Raw genomic sequence first — 15156 nt, forward strand, 5'->3', positions numbered from 1 at the left:
TATTATATATCAAGTATTGCAAAATCAGAGACTGACCTAGATCTTTAGCATCCTTCTTTTTCAGAAGATGTACGCGGAGGGAAGCCAGGACGCTAACACTAAGGACGTACAAGAAAGCTTTACATGGCGTTACAGAATCTTGTCTGAAAAAAACATTTGCAAAACAGATTTGATTTTAAATAAACAATAAAAGCAGCACGCAACAGCTCATAAATAGGGTTATGAAAAGATCACGATTATCTTAAATGAGAAATATAAATGAGTCATTAGAAATACTTAATTTTTTCAAAGTTAAGAATGAAACCCAGAATTAAAAAAGAATCTGTTTTTATTTCAAAGGTTGCTTCTTATATTGAAGCTCATATTAAAGCAACAGTACAATGTTCATAAAATATAAGTGTGATGCCGTAACATTTCTTACATGTCAGAATACTGATATTTGTATGTATACTAAAATAAGAACTTTAAAATTGTACAAATAGATACATTAAAAATGGCATAGAAATAGGGAGCCTCTCACCGAAACAAGACAGTTATATCTGGCACGTATTAGTTTAAGATGAAAGTAGAAGCAAAAAGATTTACAAGAATCAGCAGTAACAAGATTGATGCTCAAGAGACATAATTGTACATTGTATTGTACATACATTGTATGGGTTTAAGCTGGCTGAATATTATATATTTCAAGTTTAAAAATGCACTACATATAGAGTGTCCATAGTTTAAGGCGAAATTACAGCTCAGAACTGTTGTCCTTTCTAATTTTGTGGAAGCTTCTTTGACAAATAAAAAAAAGAAGAAAGAGAGACTTAGATGTTCATAACACATAAACAATTTCCCTTCATTGTAAGTTCACCGTTAGACTTCTCCTTCGCTTAAATATTTTGTACGCCAAGTGGTTTTTCTCTAGAGAAGTTGATAAACAACTTCAATATTTGCCTTTTTTTGAGAAAAGGTACTTCACAGTATTTACCACTTTGATGTCCTTGCAGTTTTATTAAATGTATCCTCTCTGTAAAACTTTGCTTGTTTTAAATGAGCCTTTCCTTGATTTAAAAAAATACCTGTTTACATATCTTCTAGATTCTTCAGAATGCCAGACACAGTTCTTAAGGCCAAATTTGTATCGTTATTGTTAAGAGTCGTCATCAAAAGTGTCTTTGGAACCGTACAAGTCTGCTAGTTTCTTAAAACGAGGTCCCCAGTTCTGTAGGTAGTCATAGTCCAAGTCTGAATCTGTGGTGGCAGACTCTAGGGAGCTCAGGGACCCAGCCACCGAGCCCCTGCCTTCATAACCGTAGATTTGGATGGAATCATAAGGAGGGGCAGTTGGGTCATTATCTGCCTCCTGTATTCTCGTGTTAATGAAGTCATCGACGTCCACACTGTTGGGTGCTGGCCGGAGCCCAGGTCTAGGCATGTACTGATACTCGGGTTTTATGTCTTTGCGAGGGATAAATCCATTGATCCCGTCTGGATTCTGGAGGGTGGCGATATCAAAGGCTTCTGTATCTTCTTCCCCACCCCCTTCGTCATCATAGGTAATGATGTTCTCACGGACATCTTCTTCCTCAAAGACGATCAGTGGTTCTTTCTTTTGCCTTCTCAGGGTCACAAACAACACTACGATGACTACAAGGAAAGCACAAGAAAGTGAGCACAGGTTAAGCCCAGTATTCCTGGAGCTTTCTCCCGGAGGAGAACTCTGCTTACTGCAAGGCATGATGTGCTCATGCTCAGAATAGGAACCGGTCTATGAGTCTACAAAATGGGAGTTTTACCTGGAATCCCCAAAGATGTGTAAAACTGCCCTCCACCTGGCTCTTCCTCTGCAAAACGCTGCCAGGAAAATATGATATCCAAACAAGCCAGCAAGTTGGAACTATTTTGAGCTTTTTAAAAATGAATCTGACATTATTTGGAAGTCATCTTTCTAAGAATTAGGAAGATTCTAAATAGACTGGTCTGCAGCTTCTTAAAACTGCCTTATGTTGTATTTTCTTTTTCGTTTTCCAAAGGAAGACAGCTATCTCTCCAAAGCTTATGAATGAGGATGTTCCGAGACCTCAGGTCCTACCTTTCTATAGGAGGTGATGCTTGTTCCTGCCCAGAGGGCTAGGTTTTGGGGGGAACGGGGAGGAGCAGTGATCCTACTCTACCTTAATAAGAAATCTGATCATAAAAGTGGTTGGATTCTCTTCAAACCACTGTAGAGAAGAGGGGAAGTTTATAATGACCCCCAGGAGACAAATCTCCTCTATTTATTTAAACATAGGAAGGTAGCATCAGCTGAACCCCAGAGGAAGCAGCTCTAGTTCCTTCTGAGAGAGGCGATTCCACTGTGCTCAGACAACCTAGGATGAGTGGGCAGAACCACACTTGAAAGGAAAGCCAAGATAGTGCTTAATTCTCCGTGTTCCACCTCCACAAGAGGCTTCTACAATATTCCATGACAACACTCTCCCACATGTGTGGCTAGACTAAAGAAAATGTTTGTGCCTGAATCTGGCAAGGGGTCTGAGAGCCCCTCTGGGTCCACCATCACCGGGAGCTGCAAGGATGAAGCTCCCTTTCTCCCCCAGGGCTGGACACAGCAACCCGATACCCAGAAAATTCTTAGAACTCTTTGTTGACCTGAACTCACTGGCTCTTCCCTATGCACTTGGGCCCCGTCAACTCATTCAATGGAGAACCAAACATCATGGAACAAGCATAAATTTGATGTCAGAAATCCTTGGGTTTGAAAGCTGATTTTTCTCCTACGTGATCTCTTCCTGAAGCCCAGCAGTGGTTGTTATTAGTGTGTGTACACCGCTGTTCTTACAGAGATGAGATGTAAGTGTAGGAAAAGCCTCCTAAGGGTCCCCATAAGCTGAGGCTTGCACCCAGATATTACCTCTGCTAGTCAGAGGAGTCAAGATCCAGCTTGGCCAGGCCAACCTTTGTCCAGTTCCTTGAGTCCTTCATACCATGTCTTTGGCCTCCTGATTATTCTTTCTGTCCCCAACACTTCTCTTTCCTCTTCTTAGGCAAACCGTTGCTCATATATCAGGCCTCTGCCTAGTTTCCTCTTCTGCAAAACCTTGTCAGATGTCCCCCTGCAGCACCCCCAGACAGCTGCTGCTCTGTAGTCCCGCACTGTCGGCAATGTGCTCATCAGAACCTTCCCCCAAATCTGCTCCGAATGCTTGTTAAGTTTCCCCCCTGTCTCTCCCGTACCATAAAGTGCACCGCGCAGGCCCCACCCCTGCCTTGTCTCCAGCTGTAGCCACAGGCTACGGCAGAGTTCTGGTGACCAGCCCGCGCTCCAGAAATATATATTTCAAGGATGGGCATCTGGTTGCAGAACCCTTCCCGCAGGTGACAGCGGAGCCCCCTTACCCAGGAGAATGACGATGCAGGCAAGGATGGCAATCAGCGCCCCCGTGCTCAGGCCGGCGTTCAGGATGTAGGCCTCGGCATTGCAGGAGAGCAGTGCACCGTGCACATCGCACCCACACACCTTGATGGTGAGGGTGTTGGTGCTACTCATGGGCGGGATGCCACCATCGCTGATCACGATGGGCAGGAGGTACAGATCCTGCTTCTGCCGACTGAAGCCTCCACGCCGGGCGTACACCCCTGCGGTGTTGTCTGTTGGGAGAGCAGAGACATTTCTTCTCAGGGCAGGGCCACTGGAATCACGGCATGAATATTCGTGCATTCGGCTTGGCAGAGGTCAGGGTGCTCTTTCTCATCACCAGGGTCAACAACCAGGATCTTTAATCTAGGTATCTACGGAGACCGCGGTCATCTGGCATTGCAGAATAGTGTCTCCATATTTTGGAACCAAACTTAGAAATTGGCTCTTTTTTTATTTCGTAGATACAAAGGCCCCCACTGGCAAGCTCACCACACTGCTTTCTGTTTGGGTGTCCCCTTCATCAAATACCACAATGAAGTGTGGGCTTGGACCACATACCCTATGTGAGTATGGCAGATAATTAAATATATAAGTGGGTGTGAGAAAAAAAAACAGAAAAATCTTCTTCATGCTTGTACTTTCCCACTTCATGACAAGCCTTTGGCCAATTTCTGTGTGTGTGTTTAAAAGATTTCCAGTCCACACTCAAACCTTGCCCAAACTATAAATCCACTTGTGAGTCCTAAAGGAAAATATTATCTTTGAAGAGAAAATATTTTATAAAACCACTAACAGGTTTCTAGTTTCTTTGAAATTCAAGCACCATCCACCACCTGATTAAACATGTCATGCGCCCTGCTCAAAATAATTCCAAGTTCTCTCTGTGGTCCACACAACACAGCCCACCTCTACACAGTGAATCACTAGATTTTTCCCTCATCTGAAGACTTTGCCTTCAAGGGTCACATCCCATCCGTTCCACATGTCCCAGTTCAGTCTGACATGCAGAACTTTCTTCTGCTTCCCAAGCGCACCACACTTCCCACATGCCTTTTTAGCCACTGCCCTAGGACCCCAGGAAGCTGTTCCTGGTGGCGTGACAGGTGAACTCCTCAAGCCTCAAAATTGAACCCCAAAGTCATCACATCAGGGAGGCCTTTCTAGACCTCTCCCATCATCTGCTCTGTGACCCCAAGCACTGTATATTCTTACAGAAATTAGTACCCCACTGCTGTGTCATTAATGTTGACATAACCACTTTGACCTCACCTGGAGTGTGAACTTCTGAGACTAGGGGATTCATCTCAGTCTCTCCAGTGTTGCACACGTAATAGACATTCAATAAATATTTTTTGAACAAATGGCATAACTGTATTCTGGGAAAGATTTAATCAAAATTCCAGATGTTGGCTTCCATATATTTCTCAATCTTTTGTCACCTCAGCCCCCAACTACTTCCCCATCATGTTTTCTGCAGATCTGTACCAACCAACAATTTTTCTTTCCATGCTGTATGCTCTGGGGGACAATTATAAAACAGGTGAAGTTTTTAGTATGTTCTATCAAATTACTCACACACACACACACACAGATCCTCAGTATGGTTTGCCTCTGTTTGTGATTACAATCAGTAACTTATAGCAATATGAATGTTATGACCAACATGATCGTCTAATAGCTAGCAGGTTTTGAATGAATTGACAGTACCCTGAATTAGCTCTTGTCATAAGAAGAAATATCTCAGAATCTCTTTTGAGAGATTAAATTGATATCCTTTAGGTGAAAGGAAATGTAATGAATTTTCTGTGAGATAAAATCTATTAAATATAGAAGGTAGATTCAGTCTGATTTAGGGATGAGCAGATATTCTGATTATTGCAGAAGATAAGGTGTGTGTACGCACTGGTTTTTGGCAAGCTGTACAGTAACATTCTCTGCCCTTCGTTGCCAACATCTCAAACAAAACCAGGCTGAACACCTAACTCTCATTTCTGTATTTTCTAAATATTGTATGACTAGTATAAATTGTTCTTATCACTGGAAAAAATTATATATACTATGGAAAATCATGAAAAAAGATAAATAAAATGGGCCAAATAGACTGTTAACTGAAAATTCAGGGCGCCTGGGTGGCTCAGATGGTTAAGCGTCTGCCTTCGGCTCAGGTCATGATCTCAGGGTCCTGGGATCGAGTCCCGCATCGGGCTTCCTGCTCCTTGGGAGCCTGCTTCTCCCTCTGCCTCTCTCTCTCTCTGTCTCGCATGAATAAATAAATAAAATCTTAAAAAAAAAAAAAAAAAGAAAATTCAGTTTCCTGACTCTTCTCTCCTATTCTAGCCTGTACATTTGTTCCATGCCTAAGGATTACAAAAAAATGTACATATCTATAACAAATTATTTGAAAATGTTATTTTTCCCTTCTCATACATTTTTTTGAGTTCAAATAAGAATTTCACAAATTAAAGGTGACAATATTTACCCCATTTTAATGATATGAAATGTCACAAGGCCACTAGGAATAAAAGTAAAAATTAAAAATCAAAGAAGAGGGCACCTGGGTGGCTCAGTTGGTTAAGGGACTGCCTTCGGCTCAGGTCATGATCCTGGAGTCCCGGGATCGAGTCCCGCATCGGGCTCCCTGCTCAGCAGGGAGTCTGCTTCTCCTGCTGACCCTCCCCCCTCTCATGCTCTCTCTATCGCATTCTCTCTCAAATAAATGAATAAAATCTTAAAAAAAAAATCAAAGAAGAAAAGCAAATTACTTAAATTGCTTGGTCAAATACACTTCTCTGATGTGAACAACATCCCCAATGGATCATTAGTTTATCTATTGGGTCACACCCTGTCACCAAGGGTGTTGGTTTGGAGGGCATGTAAACTGAGTGTTTTGTTTTTGTAAACCTGTAGAAGGCATAATTTTAAATCTATTCTTCAATGTGCCATCCACAAAAAACGGGACCTCCAGATCACAGCACGCCGGCTTACACGTGACAGTAGCTGAAATCAAACACTAATGGAAACATGGATCTGAGCAGGACACGAACCTGTGAATGTATGATGTCTCATATTCTGAACAAGCAAGTCCCCTCAGACAAATTCAAGCTATTACATAAAAGCTCATCAAAGTATCCAGATGACTGAACCATTTACAGTCTCTGAGTGACAGACCTGTAGAATCTTGAGAACTTTTAAAAAAAGTTCCTCTAGCCAAACATGTTTCACATATGGATTTTTTTTTTTTTTTTTTGACAGAGAGAGACACAGTGAGAGAGGAAACACAGGCAGGGGGAGTGGGAGAGGGAGAAGCAGGCTTCCCGCTGAGCAGGGAGCCCGATGTGGGACTCGATCCCAACCTGAGCCAAAGGCAGACGCCTAACGACTGAGCCACCCAGGCGCCCTCACATATGGATTTTTAAGATGAGTTTAAAAGGTGAGAAAGAAATGGACTGAATATCTCTCCTTGGGCATATACTAATTGCATGCTTTCAAATGAGTCATTTGTCTTGTCTAGAGCCTCATTTGTTCATCTTTTTTTTTTTTTTTAAAGATTTTATTTATTTATTTGACAGAGAGAGACACAGCGAGAGAGGGAACACAAGCAGGGGGAATGGGAGAGGGAGAAGCAGGCTTCCTGCTGAGCAGGGAGCCCGATGTGGGGCTCGATCCCAGGACCCTGGGATCATGACCTGAGCCGAAGGCAGACGCTTAACGACTGAGCCACCCAGGCGCCCCTTGTTCATCTTTTAAAATGACACTGGTTGATATCAAGTGCACCTCACAGGGATCAAATAACATAATAAAAGTCATGGTTCTCCCAGGGCTCAGGGAATCCTTCTACCAGAAAACTTTATACCCAGTACTGACATCGTCCAGGGCTGGTGAACTGGAGAAGGGGAGACAGATGTGGTAGAATAGAAATGTGACTAACCAGCCTGGCTTGGCACCTAGGTGGTTGATGTTGTTTGAATGAATAAGATATCTCCCCTCTAAATCCAAGTGGCTCCAGTACCAACAGGAGACTGAGCTTTTTTGGGGGATGGCCATTTTGGAGAAGTCAGTGCTGCATCCTGTAATGGTCTTTCTTGTGGTCCACTCTGATCACTGACCTACTAACAAAAAAAGCCACCACTATGGGCATGAACTTCATTTAAAAAAATCTAGAAAAACAAACAAACTAGCCATTATTATGGCTATTCTGGAAATCAATTTTGCATCCTAAGTTTGACTACAGATTTCCTTTCATCCAAATTAGCAACCATTGCCTATCTGTTTTTGAGAGGGTCCCCTCACTTTGGACATATACATTCCTCGGTTTAGGGTGGCCTTTGGATAAAAGAGGTTCCACGAGGACACATTTTCAGGGAGGTGTCAAACTGGTTCCATGGTTCATAAGATGAGGCAGAACAAGGCAAATGTTCTCAATGTTTAAATTTCCATCAGGAGATTTTGCAGATCCTTCTCCTTTATAAAGCGTCCAAAGGGCAAATGTCTCAGTATTTGGGGTCAAACAGGCCTGGGTTTGAATCTTGAATCATCTACATATCAATTGCTTGACTTTAGTCATATTAAGTAAATGTCCTGTTCCTCTAGTCTCACCCAGGAAACTAATAATTTTAAATGGTAAAATGATTTCATTCATAAAGGTACTCAGCACAGCGACAGACTTTTGGAGATGCTCAGTAAATATTAATTCTTTCCTGGAAGCGATCCTCTTTGAGCAATAAACTAATGAGGAAGAGAAACTTATTGGCAAAGAGAGGAAAGTGAATTCCTGGAAATGTCATCGCAGCTTGGAATGCAACTGCCTCCGCAGAAGGGCTCATCATCCAGAGGTAAGAATACAGTTCATGCTCTTCAGTCCTGGGCAACGTATTTCCCATGCTAAGAAAATGTTTTTCAAGCACCTCGCTTTTTCATCCCGACACCCAGTGTTCTCATCCTTGGCCACAGACACATAACCAGTTTCATTTTCCCCCCACTAAGGCAAAACCTTGCAAATGGGGTCATTAATTACCAGTATATATCATGCACAAATTGTAGTGTTTCTATTAATGGAAAATAAATTCAGATTCCAAATTTTTGTGTCTACAACCTGGACTCCTAATCACATGCTGTTTTTACCTGCACACTTTGTCATTACACTAACAAAATGTAAAGGTACCTGATAATGATGGTCTCCATGGTACCAGTTTGGGGATGCAAACATAGGGTTATGATGATGATGTAGCCCATTGGAGGTATACATATAACTGACATTAAAAGGGGAAATTATGATGGGTAACCAGTCCTCGATTGATAGACCACACTGGGTGCCATCTTCCCACACTGGAAGCAGTGTTTTTTTGGCCGATACAAGATTTTGCAAAACACTGGACGCAGTGTTTTTGTTTTGTTTTGTTTTGTTTTTTGCTGATACAAGATTTTGCAAAATGGGCAGCATACAGGCTTAGACCCTGCATGTTAAAAATCTGAAAAAGAGAAACCATTGCTGCAAAGGATTAATACGTTGTGGTCTCACCATGACGTCAGGAGAAAGGCTTGACCTATGGTGAAGGAATCAGTCACCTCAGCAGCTTCACTAAAGCTCTGAAGATGCCCTTCCTTGGCCACACGTCCTTCTGTCATTGTTCAACCTGACCAGATAAGGGCCCCTCTCTGGAGACTGTTAAACATCTAGAGAATTAAAGTCAAACCTTGCTCTTATTTTGTTCACTTCTGACCCATATCTACCTACTCTACCCTTACTGCTCACACGTGAGACAAAGTAGGTCCATCTACCACTTAAATAGCTCCCACACACTTAAAGAGAGTTAGTTATGCAGTCGTGAGCAGAATAATCATTATTTGATTACTTTCCTCTGGGCCCTCTCCATTTTCCCAAGAAATGTGGCAATAGCTCTATCAGGATAATGGAAAAAAAATATATGCATGCATGTGAAATATAAGTGTGTATTTATATCTGTATATATATATAGGTATAGTATATGTGTCAGAAGTCTTAATGGAGTTTTAAGCTTTAATACTTTTAGAAGTATATATGCTATACAATTACAAAAGATATCACTGGAAAGTTGAATTATTTCGATTGAATTTTTTTTAAGTCAACTCTATCCCCAATGTGGAACTTGAACTCACGACCCCAAGGTCAAGAGTCACATGCTCTAACAACTGAGACAGCCAGGTACCCCTAGTTATTTAGATTTTTTTATACTCATTTAGATTTGTGATTATCCAAAACTTAATTGAAATTTTTGATGCCCTATTTGCCATCTTCAACCTGAGGGGCTGAAATAATAGAAATTTCAAATAAAACTTGTAAAGTTTGTAGCATTTATATTTTTGGTATTACTTATGCTCAAAGATGACCTTAATAGCTGTGTATACATATTAACAAAGAAAATTGCCTGACCCAAGACTCCGATAGCTATAATGTCTTCCAGCTGAATTAAGGAGCTGCACACTAAGAGGAGATCATCACGATCTTTTAATTAACACCTCTGATACTGAGAGATTGGCAAAACATGAATTATAATAAATAACATTGTAGGAATAACTATGTGTATGTGTGTATAAGACATCTAAGTGTGCACCTTTGGTCGGTATTAATAGATTTTTCTTTGTTGTAATTTACAACTTCCCTTGAAATTAACATTTCCTCCATTTTTGTATGAGAATAATCCTCTCCTTGGTGATAGGGAGGGAAAAAGAAACATATTCCCTAAGTATTTCTTAGTTTAAGACAAGGAAAACTACCAAGGAATTCAGTGGGATATAAACATTTAGGGTCTTTTAGTGAGTTGAGAAATCCCAGGAGTTAGTTAAATCAGTGACCAGAGGAAACCCTGAAAGAATATGTCTGTTCCACCAAAATGACCTATCTTTTTTTGTTGTTGTTGGGCTGGGGAGGGAGTAAGCTCCCAGATAAGCTGTGTTGTAATGGACAAACTGCTGCAATGAAATTCAGGCAGAAAAGGAACATAATTATTTACACAGAGAAAATGGCAGCACATTAAAAGACATCTGCCATTTTGATCTGCCAATAGAGCATCTTCCATATTGAAGCAATTAAGAGGGAAAAAAAGTTCCATAGAAATCTATTTGGCTATCGTTAAATAATAAAAGTAAAAAACCAGAAGCATATCTGGATGCTATCTGATGCTGCTCATAAAAAAAAAAATGTTCTAAGCTTAGGAAAAAAAAAAAAAAAGGCAGGGTGGGGAAGAAAAAAAGATATTTGCCAACTGGCCTAATTGGGGTGAATCTGTCTTGGATATCCCTTTACTCAGCCAAATCTGATTTTCATGCATACTTCTTGTTGTTGTTTTGGTTTGGTTTTTGAATTTTTTTAGCACTTCAAGCTTAACTCTGAATGCATCAGGTATCAGAGCTCATTTGATCTGCAACTTGGCTCATCTTAGATAATATACATGAAAAATAAGCACATTTCAAGGTCATCTCTTCCTGGATCCAAACCCTGTATGTCCAATTTAACTTTGTGGGATAATAAATAATGAATGGAAAGAAGAGGTGGGTTATGTGCTATTGACTCCTCAGAACATTCCGACATTATAAGGTGGGTGTCTTTTTAAGCCTGAAGCTTATGTCATAACATAATCATTTTTCCCCTAATAATAACGGATCCCTGAAATTTCTGAAGCACATCACCTATTTCCCCAGCCATTCTTTCATTTTTTTAAAAGATTTTATTTATTTATTTGATAGAGAGAGACACAGCAAGAGAGGGAACATAAGCAGGGGGAGTGGGAGAGGGAGAAGCAGGCTTCCTGCGGAGCAGGGAGCCCGATGCGGGGCTCGATCCCAGGACCCCGAGATCATGACCTGAGCCGAAGGCAGACGCTTAACGACTGAGCCACCCAGGCGCCCCCATTCTTTCATTTTAATCCTTGCATTTGGTCAACCCACTATTTTAAGTGCTGGGACACTGCCCCCATGGAGCTCATGTTCTAGTGGGAGACAAACAGGGAATGAGTGTTTAGCATGCAAGATAAAGAAAAATAAGAAAAGCTATTGCAGTGTTCCTTCCTCAGAGGAGGAAACACTCAAGATGGCTGGGGATACCCTGCAAAGAAAGCTTCGTTTCAGTGACCTCATTTATGGGGAGACCTGAAACAGGAAGAATAGGCAGAAGGAGTCCATTCCTGGCAGAGCAAAGTAAATGAGACAGGTCATTTTCCCATGATTATGGAAGATGGAAAGAGGAGGCTGTAACTGGGGAATTATGAAATTACCTGGTTTTTGATGGAAGTCATGCTGACACAAAATATGGAAGAAACATCAAGGGTGAAGAAGGTCAACTGAAATAGGGAAGCTGCTTCATAATGTTTAAAGGGCTGCTCTGTCAATTTGTTGACTTGAAAATCCTAAGTATTTTTGTTGGTGTTAAAATAGGAACTTATTGCAAGCTCCTAAAATGGTCCTCTGTTGCTCAAATGACAAAGCAATGTCTCTGTAGCTAAATAACCCCATGATCTGATAGGCCTCCAACTTGAATTGAGATGGCCTATTGGAGAGCATGCAACCCTGGGGTTCTCAGAACCTGGGATGTATTCCAACTGTGCCCACCTTCCAGTGATTTGGAAACACTCTCTCAAAACAGCAGCTCAGTCTATGAGTTAGGATTGATGTAATAATTGACAATTTTAAAAAATAAAACAGTAACAGGATTAATTATGTGTCAAATATTCATGTTAGGACTGTTTTGAGATCGAGCCCCACATCAGGCTCCCTGCTTGGCGGGAAGCCTGCTTCTCCCTCTCCCTCTGCTTGTGTTCCCTCTCTCGCTATGTCTCTCTGTCAAATAAATAAAATCTTTAAAAAAATAAAATAAAATAAAATAAAATAAAACAACCCCTTCTAGCAGTAAAGAGTAAAGCCAAGCATTTAATCGCTAACCCTTGCTCTTCCTCTATATTTTATCAAATGATCACTGTTTGGAAGAAGAGGTTTGGAAATCAAAAATATGAGATTTGATATCAGGATCTATCAATTTAATTACTTTAACAAATCATTAGGTCAAAGGACAAAACCATAATTCCTCCTCTGGTTAGAATCTAAAAATTGAACATCCATTTTTTTTTTTTTTTTTTTTAAAGTAGGCTCCATCCCCAGTGTGGAGACCAATGTGGGGCTTGAACTCATGACCATGATATCAAGACCTGAGTGAGATCAAAAGTTGGACGCTTAACCAACTGAGCCACTCAGGCTCCCCTGAACATCCATTCTTTTAATAAAATAATAATGGAAAGGAAATTTCCTAAAACACACACACCCCACAACACAACTCTTAATTGACATTTTCAAATGTGATTATATTTCACTTACCAAGTTGCCAGTGATTTAAAAAGAGTAATAATATCTAGAGTTGGCTTGAATGTGAGGAAATGAGATACCATATGATACCATTTTACTCATGGTATTATAAATATTTCTGGTAGTATACATATTTCTGATAGGCAGTTTGTCAATTAAGTATCAAAGGCTTTTCATCCAGTAATTCCACTCTAGAAATTTATCCTAAAATACTAATTAGATATTCGGCAAAGGTGTGTAGAAATGATGTACTTACATAATGGTCAATTGAGATCAGACACCTTTACAGGGGAGGTTAGGAAGATATTCAGAAGAAAATGTTAACAAAAGCATATTGATGCTGATAAGTGTGTATCACATATTATTAGGTGGGAAAAAAGTGGACATGAATTTTATGATTCCCTTTTTTAGAGAGCATATATACATATATGCCAAGAAAAAGTCTGGACAGAAATAAAAACTAGCAGTGATTATTTCTAAACAACATATTATCAAGTTATTTTATTATTGATAATAATATTTCTGCTTCTCTGTATTTTCTAACTTTCCTACTAAGAATATGTGTTAATTATGTAGTAGAAGAAAATCATAAAACTCTGAAAATATACATTACTACAATTATTATGGCTGTGATTTAAATTGAACCTAAAGTGCAGTGTGTCCCCTGTTCACTTTCCCCTGGAACCTTAGATAGATACATTGAATTTTAGGTTTTTCCTCTTCTGAAGATGGTTATTATTTGACTACAGGGTAAACAAAGATTTTTTTAAAGCATTAAGTAGAAAAGACATGAACTTTATATTCATAGTATAGTGTGTACATCTGATGGAACCCTCCAAGTACCCAAGCTTATTAGTTATTTCACTGATGGGCAGTGTGACCTTGGGCAAGTCTCAAGCTCCTGATGTCTCATACTCTTTCTTTATCCAGAAAATGGGGATAAAAATATTCATGCTGAACCTCGTGGAGCTATTTGAGGAATGAAGTGAAACAATGGCCACAACAAAGTTTTATAAATTAATGAGGAGCTAGATATATGGGAAGGGTTATTCTCAGTATTTTTTTCTTTGCCCTTTTCTCATCCATTGCACATTTCTTGTGTTTTTAGAGATGCCATAAGGCTGATATTTTCAAAGTAAATGCATTTCAAAACCAGGGCAGGTCAGCTCTGGTCCCCAAATGGTGCCCAAACAGCACCATTCTTGATATTAACAGCCCAAGATGGACTCACCTGCTGCCTGCTGAGTCATATGTGAAGCTGGGCTACAGAATGGAGTAAATGAAAATGAAATAGAAGGCTTGGGTGTATTAAGATGGCTTTCCTCCTCATATTTCTAAAGAACCGTAATGCTTATGCCGAGTTTAGGCAAACGCAATCCTGATTATTTACATGGCATAATGGAAGTAAACACTCAAGGAGAAAGAAACCTGATGCTTTTACTCAGCGTGATATAAACCATTATCTCATGTTTTCTATGGAAAACAGTCTCAGCCGAGAAATTCGGTAACTCAATAGGCTATTAATAGGATGTGGAATGTGATTACTCCTTTTGGACTACTTCAATATGTAATTACTTCTAGGAGCTAACAGAAAGAGACTCTATTAAACGATAATTATAGGACTGTATTTGCTTTAAGGTTTTGTAATAGCTCTAAACATGGGAGTTTTCATTAACTGTTTGCCATAGTTAATAAAGTCATTTTTCTTAAAAAGTAGCAATTCCCTGCAAGAGTGGTGGCTCCGCATAGGATTAGACTCTTATAGGGAAGGGCAGGGGAGACAGACTGTGCACTGGGCTGGCTCATCCATGGTAATAGAATCTCTTTGAAAATACTGATGGCGTACCCGAAGTGTTGTGACAAAGTAAAATACCTACGACTCCCTAGAGAACAATATGTCTTCGTATAATGTTCTCAGAGGGTTAACAGCAACTAAATATTATTGCACACATAAAAACAAAGAAGACACGGCAGGTGATAGGGGCAAAGTTGGCACAGTGAGAAAAACCTAGAAACACCTGCTGTGTCAGGTGTTTCTGACCTGCTGACCACAAGTATCTGAGTCGAGAGATCATAAAAGAGGGGGTGGCATAAGACGCATGTGAGAACAGCAGTGTTTTCCAGACAAATGAGTCAATCACCTCGCTATTGATAAAACTAAATGTATGCTGAAATATTTCGGAAGAAGTATCTTCATCATAAAACTGACAAAAGCCTAGGTTTCTGTCAGTGTAGCAATCTATCAACCTAGGGTGGGATCCCAAAAGAGTTTGGGGATTAAGAAAAATCCAGGAGTGGAGGCAGGGATTCTCATGCACTCAAAGTGTACACATATCTTAGAAAGTATTATGAAAACATTGTGTGTGCTACCTTCTTCAGTTCAGCTCTGGAAACACTTATTAAATGGCCACTACATGTCAGGG

The 15156-nt window shown here is 40.2% G+C and overlaps 1 protein-coding gene across 2 annotated transcripts in view; it reads right to left on the reverse strand.

The window, feature by feature from the left end:
- Window positions 1-310: 310 nt before the first annotated feature.
- The window catches only part of CDH11 (cadherin 11), a 143332-nt gene continuing 128486 nt past the window's right edge, over window positions 311-15156 (reverse strand). For both annotated transcript variants that reach the window (XM_021704156.1, XM_044911395.1), the window contains 2 exons: window positions 3382-3633; window positions 311-1632 (listed from right to left, as the gene is read on the reverse strand). In XM_021704156.1, the coding sequence (XP_021559831.1) occupies window positions 1136-1632; window positions 3382-3633 (749 nt within the window). In that variant the 3' untranslated portion in view covers window positions 311-1135. The remainder of the gene's footprint in view (window positions 1633-3381; window positions 3634-15156) is intronic.

This window comes from Neomonachus schauinslandi, chromosome 16 (assembly GCF_002201575.2).
Source record: "Neomonachus schauinslandi chromosome 16, ASM220157v2, whole genome shotgun sequence".
Lineage (NCBI taxonomy): Eukaryota > Metazoa > Chordata > Mammalia > Carnivora > Phocidae > Neomonachus > Neomonachus schauinslandi.